At 59.0% G+C, this 25,113-nt stretch overlaps 1 protein-coding gene across 1 annotated transcript; it reads left to right on the forward strand.

Moving 5' to 3' along the window:
• Positions 1-224: 224 nt before the first annotated feature.
• Ss18l1 (SS18L1 subunit of BAF chromatin remodeling complex) lies at positions 225-24,990 on the forward strand. The gene is made up of 11 exons (XM_076852072.1): positions 225-352; positions 6,809-6,885; positions 7,445-7,529; positions 9,036-9,180; positions 9,559-9,756; positions 10,503-10,667; positions 11,004-11,105; positions 11,833-11,925; positions 17,807-17,926; positions 21,318-21,445; positions 23,829-24,990. Exons 1-11 carry the CDS (start codon positions 284-286, stop codon positions 23,853-23,855), a joined length of 1,209 nt encoding a protein of 402 aa, XP_076708187.1. The 5' UTR covers positions 225-283; the 3' UTR covers positions 23,856-24,990.
• The last annotated feature ends 123 nt before the right edge of the window (positions 24,991-25,113 follow it).

Genomic DNA, 25,113 nt, shown 5'->3' on the forward strand with positions numbered 1-25,113 from the left:
GAACCACCGGCGCTGGGCGCGGGGGGCGGCGCGGCGGCAGCGAGCGGGCGCGGGGCGCGGGGCGGGCTCCGGGGCGCCTTGCGCGGAGCGCGGCCTGCGGCGGCGGCGACGCTCGGAGCGGTAGCGCGGCGGGCTCCGGCGGTCGGCGGCAGCGGCGGGGCGGGCGAGCCCACGGCGCGGCGCCCCCCGCCCCGCCCGCGCTGCGGAGAATGGGCACCTCGGGCTGCCGGGCGCCGCAGGAGGATAGACCCCGGTGATCACCGGCTCTGCCCGCGCCACCACCATGTCCGTGGCCTTCGCGTCCGCGCGGCCGAGAGGCAAAGGAGAGGTCACGCAACAAACCATTCAAAAGGTGGGCGGCGCAGGTCTGCGGGGTGTGGGCGGCGGGCGCGGGGCTGGGCGCGGGGCGCGAACAAAGCCGGGGCGCAGCCGGGTGGCCGCGAGACCCGACGGCGGCCCGGCGCCCCGCCGTCCGCAGTGGCGCGCCTGGGAGCTGAGGGCCGACGGGGGGCGCTCCCCGTAGAGCCCGCGCTGATTTTGCGGGGGCGCGCGTCCCTTGACTGGGGCGCGGGGCGGCAGGGCCGGGTGGCCGCCGGGGTGCTGGCCCCGAGCGCGCTGCCGAGTCCGCAGAGCGCGCCTCCGGAGCTGTCTCGGCCGACTGGGGCTCCACGCGCTCTGCTCGTAGCCCGGCGGCCGCTCCGCCCATAGCGCGCAACTTGGCGAGTGGAGAAGGGGCGCGCGGCGACGGCGAGGCAGCCGCTTTAGTAAGGTGCAGAGCGCCAGGCACAAAGGGACGGATCGGAGGTGTGAGTGCAGGTCCCGCGGCCCGCAGCCCTGAGGAGAGCGCGCGGCAGCCCTGCGGGTCGGCGCGTCCCCGCCCTCTTTCCCGGTCAGTCCGCTTTCAGTGTCCTCGCCCAACCGAATCGGCAGATTTGCCCTACCGCCTTCTCGTCTGTTGGGGCCATAGCTTTCTAGAGAAAGCCTTCTTACGGGCGGGGGCCACCTCCCTAAAAGCCGTTAGAAGATGTGGAGAAGAAAACGAGTGTTCAGGCATTCCTGTCGGAGCTTGTCCGCGTCTTCCGTAGCTGCGTCCGTTCCTCTTTTGGACTCTGGTTCCATCTACAGCCGGATTCCTGGGTTCCTGTAAGCCTCTTCGGCCCCGGTGCGCTCGCTTTGCTGCCCTGCTCTCTTGGCGGAAGTGCCCTTGCTGTTGCTGTCTTTAGAAATGTAGTGGTTAACTAACAAGGGGGGAGCCTGGCCCGCTCCAAGCAGAGGAGAAAACGTTTGCCAAGAGCCGAAATGCAGGGTTGCAAGCGTGGCTTTTTTACTAGCAAACACTGCTGTAGCGCCATTGCGTTCTAGGCACTGTTGGAAGATCTTTACATATCTTAACTAATTTAATTCTTCACAGAAGTCATTATCGTCCCCATTTTATAGTGGAGCAAATCGAGACATACGAAGATTCAGGGGCTGCAGGGGGCTGCTGTTGCTGTGGCATCTGGCCAGGACTTTTGCCTGGCGGGAGGGTGGACCCCAGACTTGGAGGCACACATCAGCATCCCACAGGTCTCCTGGAGCCATGGCCTTCTGGAACTTAACAGTCTGTTCCTGGCTTCAATATTTATTCAGAAATTTGTATTTCACACTCCAGTCCCCTTTTAGGCATCTCAGATTCTTCAGGCAACAGATTTTCCCAGCCAGGAAGTGGTGGAAACCAGAACAGCCCTGCCCCAGTGTACCTGTGCCCAGGTGTGGGATATAAGGGACATAGGTGAGAGATGACAATCTGGATAGGGATGTGTGCCTAGGTTTGGATGATGATGGGAGAGGGCTTGGGAGCTGGGTCAGCAGTTGGTCTTCTGTGCTGTCCTCGGACCTGGAACTGCTATCACAGAGAACACAGGTGATCCAGTTGAAAAGGTATGTCTTCCTCTGTGAAGAGAGCTGCCCCTACAACTGTGAGTGGCCTGGGCACTTGAGCCTGCCATTAACATGGTGAGGTGTGCTGGGCATAGTGGTGCACACCTATAATCCCAGCAGCTCAGGAGGCTGAAGCAGGAGGTTTGCCAGTTCAAAGCCAGTCTCAGCAACTTAGCAAGCCCCTAAGCAACTCAGCAAGACCCTGTCTCTAAATAATAAGAAAAAAAATTTAAATGGGGACTCTGGGTATGTAGCTCAGTGGCTAAGTGCCCCTGGGTTCAAGCCCTGGTTTCAAAAGAAGAGAAAAAAATGGCAAAGTAGTAACTTCTAGGAGTGACAGCACTTCCTTCACTGTGATTAGACACCTCTCCTCTCCTCCACCCACCACTGAAGGGGAGCCCAGGAGTCCTGTCTTTCCATCTCCAGGATGGGGTGCTCTGTCGGGTCCACCGTGGGGAGGGATCCAGGAGCCACTGGGGAACTGGCCTTTTGGCCTCTTTGTATCTCCTCTTTGCACAGCCTTTGAACCTGAGTAGTGCACCGTGCACGTGGGGTGAAGCAGGGAAGGGTGTTGTTCTCTGGGTGGGGACAGTCACAGCCAGACCTCATCCCCTTGACCCAGTGCAGCGGGGCTGTGAGCCCTCTGGCTGGGTACTCCAAGGTGTCTGCTGGCCCACTGCCAGGGCCTTGGGAGCTCCTCTGCCCAGGGAGAGGGTGCATTTGGAGACAGACAGCGCCGCCCACCTCCCTGTGCTTATTTCCTTTCTAAGGCTGGTGGGTGTCCTGGTTGTGGGGAGCTGGGGCAGAAGGAGAGAGCAGCTTCTGGTCATGGCTGGTGAGGCTCACTCCCTGGTGGTCCCCTAGGAGCCCTCCTCGGGACTCTGACCCTCTGCCCTGAGCCTGTTTCTAGGCCAGTGGGTCAATGGCAGGCCACTTGCCTCTGAGCGCTTGGCGTCACAGGGAAGCTTCATTGGAACCCCTCATCAGCAGGCTGCAGAAATGCCTACTGCCCCTGGCAGTGCAGGAATAAAGGGTATCTACCTTTTAGTGACTTAGAGGCATGAATGTGCTATAAACCCTGTGCAGCTGGAAAGAGACAGAGCCCGGCTTTGGTGCCTGATCTGTGACGTGAAGGGAAGAGAAGGCAGAGGGTTGGAAAGGCCTGCCGTCCCACAGGTGGAAGGAAGGCTTCTGCAAAGCAGGCCCGGATATGGACACAGGTGGAACTGAGGAGGACGGGCGGGCCAGCGTCCTGGGTTCACTTTCCTGTTGCACTGAGAGCGTCCACACATGGGCTTTCTAGGCCTGGGTTTCCTCGTTTTGAAAATGAATCCAAAGTGACCTAGTGGGCTGTGTTTGTGGCTAAAGTGTCATCGTTGACTGCCTTCACCCTTTTCACCGAGCCCTGGATGCGTAGAGGAGGGGCCAGAATGCAGCAGTGGCACTTGGCAAGAGAGCTGAGGACTCCGTTCCTCGTGATGGGCCACAGGCAGGAGGCACTGCTGTGGACCCTGGGTGTGTAAGTGTGAGCCCGATTCCCGTCTCTGCCGTGGGTAAATGTTGACGGTGTCCGGTTCCTTCAGTGGTCTGCGGTGCTCTTACAGAAGTCCCCCGGGCTGGGTCCCCTCCTCAGGGTTCCATGATCCTGCCTTGGAGATTCTTGTCCATTAGGTCATGCTCCTCCATCACCCCTCTGGAGTCCCTCAGCTAGATCGGTGACTCTGTGGAGCCCTCCGTCAGGGCCAGGTCATCAGCCCACAGAATTGTCCTCTGGGGGTTCAGTGCCCTCCTGGGTCTCCTCTGCAATGCCATCGCCCTGCCAGCAGTCTCCCCTCAGGTCTCCACCCCTCTGCAATCTCCAGTTGGGTCGTCCCTCTCGGGAGCCCCACCGTCCCTGTCACCGCATCGCTTTTCCATCAGTCTTGTTTCTTTCCTGGGGGTCCTTTGATTCTGAAGACACGTCCTTCAACTCATAAGACATCTGGACTTTTTGTTTGTCTGTTTTAGTCATAGTGGGACACAATACCTTGATTTATTTCTATGTGCTGCTGAGGATCGGACCCAGGGCCTCACACATGCGAAGCGGGCGCTCCACCACTGAGCCCCAGCCCAGCCCCTTGAATGTTTTTTTATTCCCAGGAGTTCTTTGGCCCTTGGTGCTGTTTTAAACAGGTTTCCATTCCCTCTCCTGGTGATGACTGCTCTTTATCCATCGTTTGCCGGACATCGTGGTCCTGGTCTCCCAAGCATTAGCCATGGCTTCCAACTCCTGCAGGCTGCTGCCTCTCAGCATCCAAACAGGCCTCATTCCTTCTGGGGGAGCAGGTGTGGTGGGGCTCAACTGCACTCCAGCCAGGTGTGTGCTGGGGGCTCTGCTGGGAAGTGCTGTCTGCTCTCAGGAGTCCAGCATCTTTCTTTCCTCCCAGGCTGGACACATCTCCTGCCAAGAGGGCCCCAGTGCTCTGGGGGTCAGGGGTGAGTAGGTCCTGAGCCTCCTTGGCCTTTGCCCATGTGGCCCTGTGCAGCGGGTCAGATCCCGCTTGGATCAGCACCCTGGCTCTGCGGTTCCCCTCCAGCTGCTCTCTGTGCCCTGTTCTGGGCCTTCTGCGTTTCTTCTTCTCTTGTCCCTTACTCTGTGGGCAGATCTTCGAGAGTCTGGCGCTCAGCCTGCGTCCTGCCCCTTTCCTACAAGGATTTCTAACTTAAGGGAGCTGTAGCTCTGTGTGCTGCTTCTAAACCATCCCGAGAGCCGCCCAGTATCTCCTTGTGTGAGAGCGAGCTGTGAAGCATCTCCGTGGCTGGGCAGTGTCCCATCCTGTGGTTGTACCATAATCCTCACAGCAACCACCTAGCATTTCTCCACTTGAGCTACTGTGGGTGGCCCAGGTGGCTTCGCAGCATCCATTAATGTCCTTGGAGAAAATCCTGCCTGGGAGTAAGTAACCTGGAGTTGGATGCTGGGATCAAAACAAGAAATCCCAGTGCTTCTTTCTTTAATCAGTCTGGAGAAGGACCCGGAGTGCCCTCTTCCGTGTGTTTAGCTGCCCCCACCTGCACACAGGCGAGCTCTGTGGCAGCTGCTGGCTGGCAGCGCCCCCTAGTGGTTCCCTGTTTCAGGACGGCTCCTCCACTGAGCTGGGCTAGGCATCTTGTCACAGTGGGGCGGAATGCTACAGGAAGTAGAGGGGCAGAGGTGGGGCAGGCCTGTGGTTCCAGGGGTGTAGGAGGCCGGACAGGAGGGTCACAAGTTCAAGGCAGCCTGGGCAACTTAGACCTTAAGCAACTTAGCAAGAGACTGGGGATGTAGTTCAGGGGCAGAGGCCCTGGGTTCAATTCCTGATGCCAAAAGAAATGGTGGAGAGGAGGGTGTTGAAACTTACAGAACTGTAGGCTGTGCTCGCCATCCAGGCGGCATAGCCAGTGCTCCGGGAGCTAGACCCCAAGGACAGACTTCAGGGACCCGCATTGGAGGGTGGAGGAAAAGGTAGGCAGCCCTGAGGGACAGTGGGCAACTGGGCCCCTCTTCCCCTTGCTGTTAGGGCTCCGCCTGCTCTAGGAGCTGCAGAGTCGGCCGTTGACAACGGGGGCTGAGGTGGCCGTGTGTTTGGTGGAGACGGAAAACATCAGGCTCAGGGTTTGAGGCAGGGTCTTGCCAAAGTGATGAAGCTGGCCTTGAACTCACAACCCTCCCACCTCCGTCTCCTGAGTCACTAGGATCGCAGATATGGGCCACTGTGCCTGTCTGTCCTTCCTTCCTTCTTGAGAGTGGAGAGGAGGAGAGGCCTCTGGGGATGAGGGGGCACAGGTGCCATGTGCTCCGTCCCGTGGAGGGCATGGTCCCTCCAGGTAGGGAATGGCTCATGTGGCCGTGTGCTGTGGTTCCCACAGCTCCCTTCCTTTTTGTCCCACCCGCCGTGGCCACCCCCTGGGCCTCCCTAGCCATCCTTGTGCTGCCCCCAAGTAGCCACCTGGGAATAGGGGCTCTCATGTGACCTCCACGCCCACAAACCGGTGTGGTTCCCCACTGCCCACAGACACCTTCCTACCCAGGCTCCTGTCCCCACTACCTCGTCCTCTCTTCTGGATAGGCACACACCAGGACAGTGAGGCAGCCCAGTGCTGGAGGGTCCCTGGGTGAGGTCCTGGGACTTCTGGGTGTAGGAAGCCTTGGAAGGGGTCTGTGTAGCCGTGAGCCCACCCCAGTGCTCCTCAGAGGCCTCTGGGCACACCACCTGGGCAGGCACAGGCTCGAGAACCTGCTTCTGACCAGTCCCTGCAACACTGATGCTGCTGTGTGGAGCGTGCCTGGGGAGCAGGCCTGGCCTTCCTGACCTTGGCACTGTGCACCCTCGCTGAGAGCCCTGCCCGGCTCTGGGGTGCCCACGCCTGCCTTTCAGTGGCCTTGGTCTCAGCCTGGGTTTCAGGTCCTGAGTCGGTGCACGTCACACACCTACGCTGTGCGAGGCCGACGGGGTTCCCTGCGGGGTGCAGGCCCGTCTGTCCCACCACAGCTCATGTGGCACTCAGGTGGCAGAGACCCGAGGGGTGAGGCTGCGGGTCAGTGGCCACAGGTGCATGTCCTGTTCAGCTCCTGCCCAGGCCATGTGCCTGCACTTCCTCCTGTCCCCAGGGCAGGACCCTGTGTGCTACCTCAGGCAGGGGTCAGTGCCTGGGGCTGGTGGTGTGAGCCTTCCTGTCACATGGGTGGTCCGCCTTTTGGGGTCTGCTGTGCTTTGAGCACCCATCACACCCTGCAGGTGGGGCTCCGAGGCACCCCTGGGGTCCTGCACCCTGTGGTGAACTAGCTGGGCTTGCTGGGCGGATGCCCTGTGGCTGCTTCGAGGAAGCCTTGGTGCCCAGGCCCCGTTCACACCCACGTCTGCTGCAGATGCTGGACGAGAACCACCACCTGATCCAGTGCATCCTGGACTACCAGAGCAAGGGCAAGACGGCGGAGTGCACCCAGTGAGTGGCGGGGGGGGGGGTCAGGGAGCCCGGGCCTACATAGCTGTGGACACCAGGGGCTTCCCTTGCCTTCATGACCTGGCACCTCCCGCCGAGTGTGCCTGTGGGTTACCAGGCTCGGTGGGGGGGCTTGAGTCTCCCAAATGTGATGAGCGTATGGGGATGGGACCCCCGGGTGTGACATGGGAGAGCCTGGGATTCCTGTCACTCCTGTGTCCTCTGGGGTGCTCGGCAGCTGGCTGTGGAGTTAGCCCAACGCTGGGCCACTGCCTGCTCTGTCCCCTGTGGCCTCTGCCTCTTTGAGCCAGTCCCCCACCTATACTCTCTGAAGAGACCCAGCACCTCTTCCTCCTGGGGCGGGAGCCTGCTCAGCGCTGGGCTGGGTCCACTTCCTGCCTGCCCCTGCTGGACCCCCAGCGCTGCCACCTGTCTGTTTTTGACCAGGCTGTGGGGCCTGTGCCTGGTGTCCTCTGGGGCCAGGGTCCTGACAGGGTTTAGCTAGAGGTCCCAGCTCCTGGTTAAACCTGCTTCTGCCTCACTCACGTGTCCCCACCCACAGGTACCAGCAGATCCTGCACCGGAACCTGGTCTACCTGGCCACCATAGCTGACTCCAACCAGAACATGCAGTCGCTGCTGCCCGCCGTGAGTGCCAGGCACGGGGGCCAGGGCTCCCCACTTACTGCCAGGAGCCACACATTGCCTAGGTCCAGGTTCCCAGCGTGTCACCTCCAGTAGGAAGGTGACCTGAGGGACCACATCTTGGGGAGGCAGGCGTTGGGGCCTGGGGCTGTACACTGGTGGTAAACCTGTCGACGGTGGACAGGTCCCTCCCGTTGGGGAGGGTTACTCGACCCCCAGCAGGCAACCTGGGAGTGGTGGGCAGCCGGTGTCTGAGCACTGGCGTGGGGTCCCTCTGGGCCTGCTGGGCCCTTCCTTGTCTTTTGGGGCCAGGGCTCTGACTCGGCCTTGCACAGTGTGACTCCTCTGTCCAGTGTCAGCCATCAGGAGCTGTGCACCTGCCACGCTGTGACCGGAAGCGGAGCTTAATCAGAAGAACCCCCAGTGCCACAAATTCTCTAGATGTCAGTCTCAGTGTTTGGCTTTTTTGAGGGGGTTGTGTTTGTCCAAGGGATAGAACACAGGGGTCCTCTATACTGAGCCACATTTTTATTTTTTATTTTGAGGTAGGGCCTTGCTATATTCCTGAGGCTGGCCTCAAACTTGTGATCCTCCTGCCTCAGCCTCCTGAGTTGCTAGGATTACAGGCATGGGCCACTGTGCCTGGACTGATTTGGTTTTAAAAATGTTTTCCCTAAATTGAATTTTCACTGTGAGGTGCAACCGCTTTGGCCTCTTCCGTGCTGGGAAAGTGCAGCCAGGGAAGTAGCAGCCTCGCGTTGACGGGTGCCATGGCCCCAGAACGGCTCACTTCCCAGTGCCCTGGTTCCCCTGGAAAATGGTGACATCAGAACTGCTAAGGCATGTTTTGTAAGTCCAGAATGTTAAGCGGCCTTGGTCGGCCTATCGGGGTTCCTCTCCCAGTAGGTGCTAGCAGAGCCTGCTGGAGGCTTCCGGTTTTGGCAAGGTGTAGACAGTGTCTGTGCAAACATTTGGGGCCACAGGTTGATCTAGATGTGGGAGTGACGGTCCAGGGGGTCTCCTGTCTCCTGTACATCCCACCTCCCTGCTGCATACTGCGATCAGAGGTGGGCTTGGGGGAATAAAGAATGAGAGAGGAGTGGGCACATGTAGAAGGAGTTCAGGGAACATCAGTGAGCCAGCTTGTGTGAAGGCCCTGGGGCACAAAATGGTGGGGGCTGTGGACACTGAGGTGCTTGTCAGCCGATCCTGAGAAGGATATGGGGGGCCAGCAAAGGGGTTCCCTGTTGTCCCAGCAAGGGGACCAGTTTTTGAACACCCAAGTGTGTGTGGACAGGCTGGGCTCTTGTTTACACTGTGTTGTCTCCACTAGGCCTGAGATGTTGGGGCCTAGTCACCACCACTGTGCTGCAGAGCGTGACAGTGGCTATAGGTCTCGGACATTGAACAGATGGCCATGGATGCAGTGAAAATTCTGTGGGCCACCAAATTCCAGGTGGCTGTTGGTGGCTCTTAGTTAGCCATCCTCCCAACCTTCTGTCACTGCAGCCACCGACCCAGAACATGAACCTGGGCCCCGGAGCACTGAGCCAGAGCGGTTCCAGCCAGGGCCTGCACCCCCAAGGCAGCCTCAGCGACGCCATCAGCACAGGCCTGCCCCCGGCCTCCCTCATGCAGGGCCAGATCGGCAATGGTGAGCAGGTTTGCAGGGGACATTTCCGGTACCACGGTCCCTGAGACAGCCACGGGGGCAGCTGCCACGGTGGGGCCCCCACAGCCTGCAGGGCTGGGCTCGGTGTCCCTGGCTCGTCCTGGAGTCACCGTGCCCAGGGAGCAGAGCTCCAGACCCCACCATGCGCACATGGTCACACGATGCCCACTTCGAATGCAGAGTGCGGTTCCAGTGGGCACCCAGTGGGAGTGGAGCCCGGCTGCCTGGAGAGGGACCCGCTCGTCACGTGCGCACTTGCTTGACCTGGGGCTGACCTGGGTTAGTCGCCTCCCTCCCCAGAGCTGCCCAGAGGAGATGGAGGTGCTCACTGGCCCCGCCCCTGATGCCCGCCCTCCACAGGTCCCAGTCACGTGTCCATGCAGCAGACGGTGCAGAGCACCCTGCCCACAACTTCCATGAGCATGTCTGGCAGTGGCCACGGCTCAGGACCTGGTTACAGCCACTCGGGACCTGCCTCTCAGAGCGTCCCCATGCAGGGCCAGGGCGCCATCAGCAACTACGTGTCTCGGACCAACATCAACATGCAGTCCAACCCAGGTACTCACTGCGGGCCGGCTCCTCACACTGGGAATGTGTGCAGGCCGTGCCTGTGGGTCCCGGGGTCACCCATGTACTGGGCACAGGGAAGGAGAGGATCAGCAGGGCTGGCTGCCTCCCCCAGGCCTCCACAGGGCCAAGCCAGTGGCATGCAGTGATGGTGACTCTGGGCTGCTTCTCGGGAGGCTCTGGGTGGGGGGTGGGCAGCATGGCCTGGGTCTGGGAGCCCCATGGGCTCGGTGGAGTGGCTCCCGTGCAGGATGTTCCCTAAGTTACAAACTCTAGTCTTTAGAGCTTATTACAGAACAGGACGTGAAATGCCTCCCAAGTTTGTTAATCACGTGCAAAAATCTAACTTGGAATTATTGACTCCAACAAAACGCATCAGGACAGACCTCCCCTTTCTTCTCCAACGTGGTTGCTAGAAACCTTAAAACGGTGGCTCCTGCCTGTCTCTCTGGAGCTGCCCCGCACCTCTGAGCAGGACGAGTGTGACAGGCCAACAGGCGGGTCAGTCGGGGTGCTCAGGGGACAGTGTGACTCAGGACCTGCTAGGGTTTGCAGAGAGCTGCGGGGCCATGGTGTGTTGCCGTGGGAGCCTCGCCCAGAGGCACTTGTAGACCAGCACCCAGCCCTGGGCCCTGACCCTGCGCTGGGAGGCATGCCTTGGGGTCCAGGTGACATGGGCGTGGGAGGTCAGGGGCTGGCCTGGGCTTCCCAGGTGACTCGGGGTCTCTGTCACACAGTCTCCATGATGCACCAGCAGGCGGCCACATCCCACTACAGCTCTGCGCAGGGTGGGAGCCAGCACTACCAGGGCCAGTCGTCCATGGCCATGATGGGCCAGGGTGGCCAGGGCAGCAGCATGATGGGGCAGCGGCCCATGGCGCCCTACCGGCCCTCCCAGCAAGGTGAGGCCCTCAGGGGAGCATGCACCCAGGACCCCTGCTCCCGCGTTTCCCCATCTGTGCATGAGCAAGGACCCTGGGCCTGCTGAGGGTCTGCGTGTTCTGGAGGTGACCTGGTGTGGGGCTGTGGTCCTCTGGGCAACCGGGGGAGGGGCAGCTGGTGGTGGTTACAGATGTAAGACCCAAGAGCCTTGCTGGGGCGGGAGGAGGGGAGGCCTGGTGGCTGCGGTACTGGCCCCGGGTGAATTCTTTGTGGTGGGCCCTACTGCCCAACTGGGTCCTGGCTGCAAGGAAAGCTGCCCCACGCTGTGTGGGTCCTGAGCGTGGTGTTGCCTGCAGGCTCTGCGCAGCAGTACCTGGGCCAGGAGGAGTACTACAGCGAGCCGTACGGCCACAGCCAGGCCGCCTCGGAGCCCATGAGCCAGCAGTACTATCCCGAGGGTGAGGCCCAAGCACGCGGGGGCAGGACGCAGGCTCAGCCGTGGAGTCTGAGCTGGGAGGGCCTGTCTGCCATAGATGGACCCTGAGACGGCCTCGGGGGGCTGGCAGGCCTGCACAGCACCCGCCACTTGTCACCTCTGGTTGTCCATTTAGATCATCCCAGGATTTGAGAAGGTAGCATTTAAACTGGTCTTAAAAAATGCATAGGTTTGGGAAGACAAAGACAGGGCTCCCTAGAGGACAGCCGGGTGGGCTGCCCAGTTAGCCTGGGCGTGAGGCAGGTGCCCTCCTGCTGGTAGGTGCTCACCAAGGCCAGCCTGGGGCAGGCTGTGTCCCTGTAGTCATGGTGCCACACAGCACCCTGCCCAGAAGCCCCAAGAGCCAAGCAGGGCCAGAGGAGAGCAGATGGTGCTCCCAGAGCCAGCTGTGACAGACTGGACCTGGCCTCTCAGTAGGCCGGGGTGTGGGAAGTGACCCCGCATTTTGTTTTTGGTACTGGAGCTACGTCCCAGCACGTCTCCCTCTTATCCTGATTGCTGAGGCTGCCCTGAACTTGTCATCCCCGGAGTTGCTGGGGTCAGGGTGTGGCCACCTGGGGAATCAGGCCCTTGACCCGCTCTGCCATGTTCCTGGCCTGGGCCGACCGTCCTTTCCTGGGCTCGCACGTCTCCCCCAGGACCGAGAGGCAGCGTGCGACCTGCCCACAGCTGATGCCCGTCTTTTGCAGGCCACAGTGACTATGCCTACCAGCAGTCGTCCTACTCGGAGCAGAGCTACGAGCGCTCCTTCGAGGACTCCACGCAGCACTACTACGAGGGGGGTAAGCAGCCCTGAGCGGGGACGCCACACGCCCGAGAGCAAGCAGTGCTGCCCAGGGCCACCCTGGACCGACACACGGTGGCACAGAGCTGCGAGAACCTTCTCCTAGAAGATGCGGGTGTTCCGCCAGGTGCTGGGTCCTGCCTGCCTGGTGTGTTGGGATATGGGAGAGCTTCGGCTGGACACCGGGGGTGCTGGGGACAAACCTGCCGTGCAGTGCAGCTGTCCAGTGTGTGGCCTGGGAGCTGCTCTCAGCCTCCTCAATCAGAGCCACCCAGCAGGGACCGAGGCACCTAAAGCCCTCATGAGCCCGGCCGGGAGTGTGTGTGGGGGGGTGGCATGGTCAGGTCTGGCCCAGCATTTCTCCAGAGCCCTGCTGACCGGGCCAGGCACTTGCAGCCCTGCACAGAGCGCCGTGGCCACGCCACCTGTCAGGTGGAGGTGAGGTGGCGGGTGATGGGAGCTTGCTCTCAGGCAGACAGCCCTGACCACCAGTGGCACATCGCTGAAGGGGCCTTGGGGAGAGAGCTGCACGGTCAGATCCCCTGCGGGTGAGCACAGCCCCAGAGTGCCCTCAGCTCACAGGCCTGCGGGGCCTCTGCTGCCGAGTTCCAGGCTTCCTGGTCCAGATGTTGGTGGTGGGAACGGCAGGGCTATGACGGGCCGGGTGAGGGAGAGCAAGAAACAGGTGGCTTGCCTAGGCCACGCTCTGGGTGCATTCCTTACGTGCATTTGTGGTAAATATGCCACAAACGACACTTACCATGCAGCCCTGTTCAGACAGCCTGCCCAGTGGCCTGCGCACATTCATAGTGGCGTGCAGCACCGTGCCACCCACACACACAGGACTTCCCACACCTGACACCAAGACTGTCCCCACTGAACGCTAGCCCTGCCCCCTGACCCCCCTGACCCACCCTTCTGCCTCGGCCTCCGTGGGGTGCACTGCCTGGGGCCTCCTGCGACTAGCTCGCCACACCCCACTGGTGTCCTCGGCTTCCTTGTTGTCACGGGGCCAGGTGGCCCTTTCTGAAGGCCCACGGTGTGCTTCCTCTGCCCTCCTCTGTTCCTGACACTTGGCCTGTGCTTTGGCTGTCATTGATGGTGCTGCGGTGAAGGTGGCAGGCTGCACCTGTGTCCCTGCTCTCCACCCTCGAGAGGGCCTGGAGGTGGGACTGTGGGTCACGTGGCAGTTGTGCCTGGCTTCTCCAGGAACCTGCACGCTGCTTTCCACAAAGCAATTCTGGGTTTTAGTTACACGTGGCAAAATATTTTAGAAGATTTGAAAACAGGGAAAGTCCTCCAGAAGGCTGGTGGCAGGCCACCTGCCAGGACCCAGTGAGCGTCCTGGGCTGCTCCACCTTCTTGCACCGCCAAGCCCACCCTGCTTGTCCTGAGGGGTGGGTCTGGCCCCCAGGCTTTCCGCCTGCAGACCCTGGCCTGCTGGCCCCACCTGGTGCTGAGGCAGGTTCCGAGAACGGGCCGTCCAGGCTGCGGGGTTAGGAAGCTGCAGAGGAACACAGACCCAGAGGGTGGCCTCGATGGTCCTTGCAGCCGCACAAGCAGTTCACGCCAGACTTGGCCCTGCATCAGAACGGGTGGGATTGTCACGCAGCTTGTCATCCATCGGGACATAGGCAGGTTCTGTGCTGCTCCCTAGAGCCCAGTTTGTGCTCACCAGAGTGGACCAGCTGAGATCCAGCCTTGGAGGTGGGAGGGCAGACCCCTGGCTGTGGCCACACGAAGGCAGTCACCGCACATGGCTTCTCACTGCTCAGAATAGACACCAGCAGACATGCCTCACCTCCTGGGAGCTTCTCAGGACTCGTCCTGCATAGGGCCCTGGGCAGAGGGCCGGCTTTGAGCTGCTGGGCAGTTTTCTGTGGGCTGGTGTCTGTGGCCAGCATGAATGGGTCTGAGGGCCTTAGGAGCTGATGGAGTAAAGGCAGGACCGTCAGACGTGGGAGGACCTGGCTCTGTCGGGCAGCACAGTGAATCTGCATGAGGGACATCCCTCCCGGAGGAGCCCCATCTAGAAAGGATGGTGGGCCAGCGCTGGTCTGGGAGAGGCTACATGTGGGTTCTGCAGCCGGGGACCTTCTTCACAGCCCCATCTTTCCATAGAAACAGCTGTCTGGAAGCAGGCAGGCCCACGGGGCTGCGTGCACTTGTTGGGGCTATTTTTCTGAGAATTGGATCTATAGATGTTCTGCTGTCGAGCTAATGAGCTAATAGGTCCCAGCCTGCTGTGAAGAAACCACCCACATGTATACCCACGTGGTACCTCTTGTTGTGCACCATAAAGATACATACTTGGGTGTTTTTTTTGTTTTTGTTTTTGTTTTAGCCGTACTGGGGATTGAACCTAGTGGTGCTCTACCATTGAGCCACTCCCCAGTCTTTTATTTTTTATTTTGAGGCAGTCTTGCTAAATTTCCCAGGCTGGCCTTGAACTTGAGGTACTCTTGCCTCAGCCTCCCAGGTGATTGGGATTACAGGTGTGCCTCACTGTGCCACTGTCTTTTTCTTTTTTTTTTTTTTTTAATTGTATTATTATTATTTTATATTTCCAGTTTTCCTCCCAGCTTTATTAAGGTGTAATTGACAAAAGTGGTATATAATGCCAGCATGGTGGCAGATGGCTTGGCTCTCTCCTGGATTGAGAAGAGCTGTGTTCCGTTCTTCTCATTAGACTGCAGCATGAGGAACATGTGCAAAGGGACTGTGGTCTGTCTCACATTGTGAGGTCCTGGGTGGGGTGAGAAGTGGAGTGCTGTTTTGAGGACTGGGGTATAGGTCTTGCCTCCTTCAGGTGCAGAGCGGCCCCTGGAAGTCAGAGGCCAACATAAAGAACTTCCACAGGAACCTTGTGGGTCATAGACGCTGACCATCAAGGACCAGAGGCAGGAGGGCTGCAGTGAGCTGGATAGGAGCGTGACACTATAGAGTGCTGACCGGAGGGGTTCGGGTACAGTGGGCTTGGCACTGTGGTGAGCTTGCGGCAGCACAGCCCGCACAGAGCGAGTCCCTCCTGAGTGGCCCTGGGCACGACCCTGGAAGGTGCTCCCTATGAACTGCAGAGGTCAGACACAGAGCAGACAAGAGAGAGGACGGGACTGTGCTCAGCCACGCTGCCACAGCACACCCCGGGCAGCCGGGAAAGGATCCGGGACACCAGTGAGAACAGTTAGCGGGGGCAGGCAGCGCGGCAGGAGTGGAGTGCCCTCTGTCCCTCTCCGAGGTGGGCCCCTGTTTGGTTTTACATTCTGAATCATGAGAGTGAATTTGCTTATTTAGAGGTTAGAGTTGGAGTTGTCAAATGTTGGCTGTCAACCAGGACAGGAGGACCCTAGCTGTACGGTCATCCACACTATCTGCGCTTCCTGGAGCCCCAAGAGCCCCTGGTGTGTCTCTTGGGTGTTGCTCAGGAGCCTGCCAAGTGTGACTGACATGTCCCCTAGGAGTGGGGGTTCAGACTGGCAGCATCCCAGCAGCAGCAGAGCGCACCCCATGCTGCATTTCTGCTTCTAGAACTCGTTAATATGTCCCTTGTCCCTTGTTCATGCTGCCACGCCTTGACCGTGTGTTCGTAAGCTGCGCGTGTATACTGGCCAGGGCTGGCCTCTCCTTCCACTGTACGTATCGCTGCCCTTTATCCCTCATGACCACACCACAGGAGGCTGCGGATTCCTAGACAGAGAGCTGGGAGCAGGAGAGGTGGAGCGTGTGTGTGCCTGGTGGCACGGAGGCCGGGCCGGGGCTGTCCAGCTCTGCTGAGGCCCCATCCACACGCCTGCTGTCAGACACCTGACATTTGTGCTTGCTCCTCCCAGATCCCTGGAGGTTTTCCAGGTGCACGAGAGCAGGCACCCCAGGAATAGCTCCTTTACCTGTCATCTCATGAAGAGTAAAAATGGGGCCAAGAAATACAAGAATACTGCAGCTGGCCAAACCCCGAAGCCCCTGAGGAGCCTGCTGAGGCTCTGGTGAGTCCTGAAGTGCTGGACTGAACCGAGTCCTCTGGCTCCCTGGAGTTGCCTCGCCTGCCCTCGGCTTGCTGGAGCCAGCTTGGTGTTGAGGAGGAGCCTGGGTTAAGAGCTCAAGCTGGGCGCTCGGACGGCAGGCGGACCGTGGGTCGGACGCAGATGGCTTTCTAGAAGTCTGTAACTAGGACTCAGTTTCAAAGGACTTAACTTTTGCAGGTCCTAGAAAAGTCGTCACCCACAGCCAGACCGGTCACAGGAACACAGGCTCCTCGGATCTCATCCTCGGCCCCTGGGTGCCGCCCTGTATCTGCAGGGCACATTTTCATAAGAACAGCCATTCCTTTGGGGCATGTTCTGGGTCCCAGAAGTGCACCTGTCTCCCAGTCCCTGCCCCAGCCTCAGTCCCCTCCTGGACCTGGAATTGGGCCACGCAGATGTGGTCCCACACAAATGAACGGTGTGCGCTTTGTCGGGTTTTGCAGACTGCAGCCTGCATGAAAGCGGGAGGCAGGACGTGGTCTAGACACCTCCTGGGGGAGGCGTCCCTGCCTGGAGCCGACTCTGACCTGCTGGCCCTGCAGTGGGCGCTTCAGACCCCCCAGGAAGACGTGGGGAGACTGCAGCTCTGAGCTTGGCGAGGCTGTCTGCACATGTGTGCCACTTCACTACTTGATGTCTCTGAAATGAAAAGGCCTTGGCGTGGGCACAGCCGGGAATCAGATTTTGGAAACAAGCACAAGTGTTTTCTCTGAAGGAAGAGGAAGTGAGAGCCGGAGCCCTCTTGCCTTCTGCCCACCTGCTGGCGACGGCAGCCTATGGGAAGCTTCTGCCCGCATCCACTGGGTGGAAGAAGGAACTTGGTCCCCAGGATCAGCTGTGGCCTCAGCCTGATGTCCCCAAAGCACTGGAGCCCGTTGGGCCCAGTAGGGGTGTGAACTTCAGCTGACTGCATCTTGACCTGAGGGACGTGTCCAGGCGACCCTCCGCCATGAGCCTCCTGGGCATCACACTGCATGTCCCTAGGAGAAGGCAGTGGCCTGGAGACAGGATGCAGGTGTCCCCGCCCCTCCCAGAGGCCCTGCTGTGGCTGGTGGCTCAGGACGAGAGGGCCTGTGGGTCTGAATGCCCGTCTTCCAAGTGAGGCTGCTGCGACCATTTCGCCACCTGAGAGTGGGGACGACGGCAGTGCTCATTGCACAGGGTGGTCCAGGAGACTGCAGGAGCTCTCTTGTGACCCGCTTGACCATCCCTGGCTTGGTAGCCATTGCTCAGTACCTGGGATGCTCCGCTGTCTGAAATGAGGGAAGGTGCATGTCTGCAGGCGCCTGCGTTGGGCTCTGCTGGCCTCCCTGCGCCATTTCCTGGGCCTTCCAGACGTGGTTCTCTGCCCGCTCGCCTCACCAGGGGCCCTCACACCCAGGTGCCTTTGGTCAGTGCTGTGCTGTCCTTCTCGCTTCCAGCTGGTGCTGTGCTCGTGGGCCGTCCAGTCTCCTGGGCATTCAGTGGCAAGGGGCCATCATCCGGCCACCTAAAGCAACAGGAACCCATTGCTCTGGAGGCTTGAAGGCGGAGGCTGGGGGTCAGCAGGGCACGTCCCATGAGAAGCCACTGGCCGCCCCCTCGGTCTTTGGCGTGGAGAAGCGTGGCTCCGTCACGTAGCTTCATCCACACGGCTGTGTCCAGGGCACCTTCCAGTCAGGTCTGCAAGGCCCTGGTTCCTCTCAGGACTCGGCCTGTCTTGTGGGGCCCAGCACAGCCCAGGGCGTTGGCGTTGGCCAGTGGCCGCGCCGGCCGTGTCGCTCTTTGTCAAGAGGAGATGTAGCTTTGAACATGTAGACAGCCCGCCTGGGCCTGCTGCTGGCCACCGGCGGTGAGCGCATGCCCTTCTCTCTGCAGGGAACTCCCAGTACAGCCAGCAGCAGGCTGGGTACCAGCAGGGCACTGCCCAGCCGCAGACCTACTCCCAGCAGCAGTACCCCAACCAGCAGAGCTACCCTGGGCAGCAGCAGGCCTACGGTAAGAGGGCACTCCCCCGAGGGCCCGCCCTGCACCCCAGGTGGGCACGCGCCTGCTTAGGGCCTCGTTCTGGAGCAGTTCCGGGTCTCCAGGACAGTGGTCAGGATGGTGCAGGGCGACCTGCGCCCGGCCAGGGCCTGTGGTGACCTGACGTGGCTGCCACGACTGGGAAACCGGCGCTTGCTCCCAGGTCCAGACTCCTGGTCCCTGGTGTCCTCCCCCGGGGACCAGACCCACCCTGGGGACCAGACTCCTGGTCCCTGGTGTCCTCCCCTGGGGACCAGACCCACCCTGCGTCCAGACTCCTGGTCCCTGGTGTCCTTTCCTGAAGGCCAGACCCACCCTGCGTCCAGACCTCTGGTCCATGGTGTCCTCCCCCGGGGGCCAGACCCACCCTGCATCCAGACTCCTGGTCCCTGGTGTCCTCCCCCGGGGACCAGACCCACCCTGCGTCCAGACTCCTGGTCCCTGGTGTCCTCCCCCGGGGACCAGACCCACCCTGCGACCAGACTCCTGGTCCCTGGTGTCCTTTCCTGAAGGCCAGACCCACCCTGGGGACCAGACTCCTGGTCCCTGGTGTCCTTTCCTGAAGGCCAGACCCACCCTGCGTCCAGACTCCTGGTCCCTGGTGTCCTTTCCTGAAGGCCAGACCCACCCTGCATCCAGACCTCTGGTCCATGGTGTCCTCCCCCGGGGACCAGACCCACCCTGCGACCAGACTCCTGGTCCCTGGTGTCCTTTCCTGAAGGCCAGACCCACCCTGCATCCAGACCTCTGGTCCATGGTGTCCTCCCCCGGGGGCCAGACCCACCCTGCGTCCAGACTCCTGGTCCCTGGTGTCCTTTCCTGAAGGCCAGACCCACCCTGCGTCCAGACTCCTGGTCCCTGGTGTCCTTTCCTGAAGGCCAGACCCACCCTGCGTCCAGACCTCTGGTCCATGGTGTCCTCCCCCGGGGGCCAGACCCACCCTGCATCCAGACTCCTGGTCCCTAGTGTCCATCCTCTGTCCACGGGCTCCTCTGCTCTGGTGTCACAGATGACCTCACCCCTTGACCATCTTGGGCACACTGGCCAGGTGTGTGAACATGCCTCACGGGGATGTGCCATTTTCCCCAGGTGAGACTAGGTCATGGGTTTGGAAAGGAGACTGGTGGGTCCCATCTCACATAGCCAGTCCTCACACAGCTTGCCTGTGGCAATGTGGCCAGTTTGCCTGGCCCTAGTGGTGGTAGCCAGGTGTCTCCCTTGTCCGTTCCTCCCTCCTTCCCTTCCTTCTGGGGAGCAGGTCAGTAAGCTCCGGTCAAGAGGGATCATCTTCACATGTTCTTTGGAATTCTGCGGGGAAATGTCCCTTGTCTGACCACTCACCCCTCCAGGTGTGTTTTAGGTCAGCATGTGCAGGTGCATGTTAACCTCCACATCGGGTCATGGTCTGGTACCATTGTACTTAGTGGTCAAATAGCCCTGGCTGTGGCCCCTATGACCTTTTTTTTTTTGGAGGGGGGAGGGGTACTGGGGATAGAACTCAGGAGCACTTGACCACTGAGCCACACCCTAGCCCTGTGTTTTATTTTATTTAGAGACAGGGTCTCAATGATTTGCTTAGCACCCACTATTGCTGAGGCTGGCTTTGAACTCATGATCCTCCTGCCTCAGCCTCCCGAGCCGCTGGGATTACAGCTGTGTGCCACCGCACCTGGCCACTGTGTCCCTTTAGCATGTTTCACTTTTGGAGGGGTTTTAAGCACCTCTGTGTTTTCTGTGTAGCCCTACGGTCAGCCACTTCTCCAGGGAGACCTGGTCCCTTTCGTTGGAGCATAGTGGTAGACACTGGGCCCCGCTGGGAGGGTGCTTTCTGCACCCACCTTGCTGGGCTTTCCCCTAGCCTGCCTGTAAGGGGGCTAGTTTCGCGGCAGGGCCAGAAGCACTTTTCACTCGAGCTTCTGCTCCCCACGAGAGGATCGCTAACTTGAGACCTAGCCAGGAAGTTCGCCGAGGCTGATTGAGGCCCTTGAACAACCTAACCCTGCTTTCAGGATCCATGGGGTGCACAGGAGTCAGAGGCCAGGGTATTTCTCCCTTCAGCAGGAACAAGCTCAGTCCACCCAGGTCAGGTCTCAGCAGGGCCCTGGCCCCAGTCTGCCCGTGTCAGGACCCTGTCCTGCCTGGCCCCTTGCTTACAGGTTGCACTTGGCCAGAGACCCCAACTGCAGGAAGCTCCCCTTGGAACTCCCCTGACCTGGGGGGCACATGCCCTCTTCACCCTGCAGTCACACAGGGCCACTGGGTGACATCCCTGCAAGCTATCGGCATTTAAGTTACACAGAAAGGCTGCCTGTCCCCAGGTCAGAGCTGGCAGGCAGTGACCTCTGCTGGGGTTGCGGTGGCCATGCCTTTCATCCCAGTGACTCAAGAGGCTAGGCAGGAAGATCACAAGTTCCAGGCCTCCTCCGCAACTTGCTGAGACCCTGTCTCAAAAACAAAAATGGGGAGGAGGCTGGGGCTGGAGCTCAGTGGTAAAGTGGCCCTGGATTCAATCCCTAGTCTCAGGACAGAAAAAAACACTAGTCCTCACAGGCCCCCACCCACCCAAAGAAGGAACCTCTCCACTTATTTATCCTTGAATCTGGGGTGGAATGGGTCTCCCCCTGCTGAGCTCACTCCACTGAGCCTAGGCCCTTGGTAACTGAAACAGAAACAGCCCCCAGGGCCTGTGGTCAGGCAGGATTTTCTTCCTCTGGTGTAGCAGGCAGCCAGCTCCTGAGTCTTGGAGGAAGCTATTCTGGCCAGTGGGTCTCAGCCCCCGCTGCACCTGAGTCGTCTGAGTGCCTTTTGAAAAGGAGCTGGGGCCGCTCAGACCCATTCTCAGGGTGGGCCCCATGGGCAAGGTCTCCACGAAGACCATAGGGTTCTGGGGGAGGAGGGAGCCAGATAGGACCCTTTGCCTTTATGACACAGCCAATTAAATAGCATCTAGGACAAGCCTGGGGAGCTGGGCTCAGCGCAGTGGTGGAGTGCTGGCCTGGCATGCCCAAGTCCCTCGGTCAGTAAAAACATGGCCGGCCTTTATCAATTATTTCCAAAGCCTTCAACTTAGTTTTCACAGAAATGCTGGCCATTTCTCCTCTGCTGCAAGCTTCCCCTGTTTCCTGTGATCTTTAAAGTACAAGTTGACAGTGTCCATCATGTGTGACCTCAGCTGGTCTGGACCAGTGTGTGGGAAGAGGTCTTGTGGCCCATCCCAGGCAAGGGTGCAGGACTGGGTCTGGCCAGTAGTCCCATGGCCCTCTCTCCCCGTATTTGTGTTGAGGAAGAACAGGTCCCTGGTGTTTTGGAGATTCCAAAAGAGGGGTGAGCCAGTGCTGATCCCACAGAGCCTGTGTCTCCTCAGGGCCTGCCCAGAGTGCCCCCTCGCAGTACTCCAGCTACCAGCAAGGACAAGGCCAGCAGTACGGGGGCTACCGAGCCTCGCAGACGGGACCCTCTGCCCAGCAGCAGCGGCCTTATGGCTATGAGCAGGCAAGTTACCTGGGTGCTTCGAGGCCCGCCCCCCCCCCCTCCGCCGGGGCTGTGGAGATGACAGTCATGAAGAATAACGAGGTAGCCTTGATTGGTGCCAGGTTCCTTTAACAATCACCTCTGCCTCCGGCTCTGAGGCACACACCAATAGCTACTTTGGAGGCTGCAGCAGGAGGATTGCAGGTTCAAACCTGCCTGGCAATGTAGTGAGACCCCTGTCTCAAACAGAGCTGGGCTGGGGTTGAGGCTCAGCAATAGAGCGCTTGCCTTGCATGCGTGAGGCCCTGGGTTCAATCCTCAACACCACATAAAAATAAATAAATAAAAATAAAGATATTGTGTCCATCTACAACTAAAAATATTTTTAAAATGAAATAAAAAGGGCTGGGGATATAACTCACTGCTAAAGCACTCCTGCATTCCGTCCCCAGTACCAAAAGTCTCTGCTGGTGTGCTCACCTTGACAGACAGCTGGCCTGTTGCACCCTAGACTGACCGTTAGGTTCTCCTTCGCTCCATCAGTTCTGCAGGTTTTCACTGTGCACCTAGCAGGCTGGGGCCTCTGCTAGGTGGGTGAGGCGGGCAGTGACAGGACCCTGTGCTGTGGGCACAGACAGCTCACTCAGGAGGCAGCACACAGTTGGTAGCACCCACTACTGTCCTAGGAGCAGGTGGAGAAGGGCAGCAGGTGGGTGGACAGGAACCCTGTCTGCCAAGGGGACAGTTGGTCAGGAGCCAAGGAAGACCATTCTTGGTGGGCAAGAATGAGGACTTCTGCAGCAATAAGGCCTGTGTGGCCAGAGCCCGGGCACAGCAAGAGCCTGGGAAGAGGTGGTGGTGAGACTGGGGTAGGGCGCTCACCTGGCACGCGGGAGGCTTGGGGCTCGATCCTCAGCACCACATAGAAGTAAACAAACCAGCAAATAACTAAGTAAAGAGGTGACAGGGACAGGCTGCAGGGCATAGGGCTTCACAGGCCTCACAAGGAGTCGCCCTTTGCAACTGCAAGGACAGGGTCTGTGTGCCCGAAGCACTGAAGGGGCAAGGACCCTCACGGATGAGATGAGCCAGGCTCAGGAAGAGGACGTGCAAAAGTCCTGGGGAATGGCCGGTTTGTTGTTGTAGACATCAGGAAAAGACCGGGTAGCTGCAGTGTGGAACAGTAGAGGGAGATGTGTCTCCGACATTTATTTGGAGCTTCCTTTGAAGAGAATCCTTAGCAAAAGGTGACTTTCCACAGTGACGTGTAGGTAGCAGGCATCAGTGACCTCACACAGCTAGTGAAATTCCAAAGCACCATGTTATGGTTGTCTTCCTTGGATAACTGAGTGGCTAAGAGGGTGTTTTCTTTCTTTCTTTTTTAATATTTACTTTTTAGTCATAGTTGGACACAATACCTTTATTTTATTTATTTTTATGTGGTGCTGAGGGTCGAACTCAGGGCCTTGCACGTGCTAGGTGAATGCTCTGCCACTGAGCCACAGCCCCAGCCCCAGCCCCAAATTCCTTAAGTGCTTCTCATCCTGCTTCTAAAAGGGTGAACCACTTTGAAGTCTGACTGTGAGCACGGTGTAAAGCCAGTCATGTGATCATCAGGGCAGAGTCCCTAAAGGAGCAGACCACTGGACATGGGGGACCGTGGTCCAGAGTGCCCTCTGAGCGCTCTGGGTGCAGCGTGCTGGCCCTGCATGCAGGCAGGCTCTGGGGTTGGCCTCTGGGTGTGCACTGGGAGCCGCCTGTGGAATCCAGGAGGCGACAACCTGCCCCTGATGCAAAACTGGAATTGCTAGGAAATAACAAGTGAATGTTCTCGTGATAGACCCACTGGAAGACTTGTAGTTTTATGCCTGCCTCAGAGAAGAGAGCAATGACATTTTGGGGAAAGTGTCATCTAGCTCCCAGGATCCTGATTTGTGTATCTGGGAGATACACGGCCAGCTGCAGGCTGTAAGGTCCTGCTGCGGGCTGTGGGCTGGAGGGATCTGTGGGGCCATGATGCACTCTGCAGGCCTCTTGCTGGATGCTAGTGCACCCAGAGGCTGCCAGGTGTCGCTGGGGAAAGGGTCAGCTCTACTTGAGAAGCCCTGGGCTAGACTTGGATTGTGCTGAGGCATTCAGGCTGCCCAGCTCTTTGGGTGGCCTGAACGCTGCTGTTCTCTCAGCTGACCAGGCCAGATGGGCTTTCCTGTTTGTCTGAATGTTGGCTGGGGTGGGCCTGGCCTTGCTTTTGAGTTCCGACCCTCCTACTCAGGACCATGTCTTGGGACTGGGGACATAGCTCAGTTGGTAGAGTGCTTGCCTGGCATGCACAGAGCCCTGAGTTCAATCTCTAGCACCACACACACACACAAAAAAAAAACCTCTAAGTCTTGATTTCTTCTAGGGCCAGTACGGAAACTATCAGCAATGAAGGACTCGTGTGTTCTTGTTGGAGCCTGGTGGGAGTGTGACTGGGTGCTGAACAGCTGTGGTGGTTCTGGTGAACTGTGCCGTGTTGCTGGCCCCTCGCCCAGCGCCATGCCTGCATGTGAACGTGCCCACCTTATGCTGGGTACGAAGCCACCTGCACCTCTGGCGCAAGACAGCACTGTGCCAGGACCTGGGATGCCGTGTGTGGTGTAGTATGTCAGTGCGATGGAGCAGTTGTCCCATTTCTGTCCCCCACCCTCTTTTCCGTGTTCCTAGCTAGTTTTGGGGGTCATCTCATCCTCAGTGTTCTGTGCCTGGCGATGGGACATAGCTGAAAGGTGCCACGGTCCTCGTGTTCACGTGAGCAAGCTGGGTCTGCTCCCTCCCGTTGGGTGTGCTGTGGCCGGAGCAGCTCCTGCTCTGGCCACTGCCTGCTACCCTCAGCTCTGTGGCCTGTGGAGCCCGGCAGTGCTGGCCCTGTGTGTGGGCCCGTTGCTGTTTGGTGAGACAAGGATGCACGGCTTCACCTGCAGGAGCCAGACCCTCCACTGCCTCGTCGGTCGCCAGCTCTGTTTTCCAGAAGGATATTGTCCTGTGTTAAAGGTGAAGAGGACAGCGACTGTATTCCAAATAACCGAGCCCGAGGGCAGCATGTGGTCAGCCTGCCCAGGGAGAGTCGTGTCACCCAAGGGCATGGGCAGTCAGAAAGGGCCTGGCTTTGGCCTTTGTTCATCTTATGTCTTTTCTAGGATTCAAATATTTAATATGCCCAGTCCTAAATTTGAGGAATTTAAAGTATTTATACCAAGTCTCCCAGCGCTTGGCAAGTTGTTTATTTTGTGTCATTTCTTCCAGGACCGACCTGTTCTGATCTCCAAGCAGGCGTTTATTTCCTTTTAGGGATATCTAAGATCTGCATCCTGTTTTTGAAAAGAACCCCAGTAACTTCCCTGTGTCCTTCTGAATGAAAAGTAAAGGTTTTATATGATGAAAAGTGAGTGACTCTCACATCACTAGGACATTCAACCCCATTTATCTTCTGTGCAAATATCAAGACAGCACACTTGGAAAATCATGGCCAAAGGAAGAAAACTGCGCTTCCACCTGTAGGAGCACGGACCTTGATCAGCCTTTACCTGGGTAATAACGACCACTGTGTTTACTATGAATCCTTTTTTAAAAAAGAAATCTTTGTATAAATGCTGATGTATTTCCAAAAATGACTCAGAAAATACAAAGATTTTACAGTGCTTGAGATG

This window comes from Callospermophilus lateralis, chromosome 3 (genome assembly GCF_048772815.1).
Source record: "Callospermophilus lateralis isolate mCalLat2 chromosome 3, mCalLat2.hap1, whole genome shotgun sequence".
In the NCBI taxonomy this organism is placed as follows: domain Eukaryota; kingdom Metazoa; phylum Chordata; class Mammalia; order Rodentia; family Sciuridae; genus Callospermophilus; species Callospermophilus lateralis.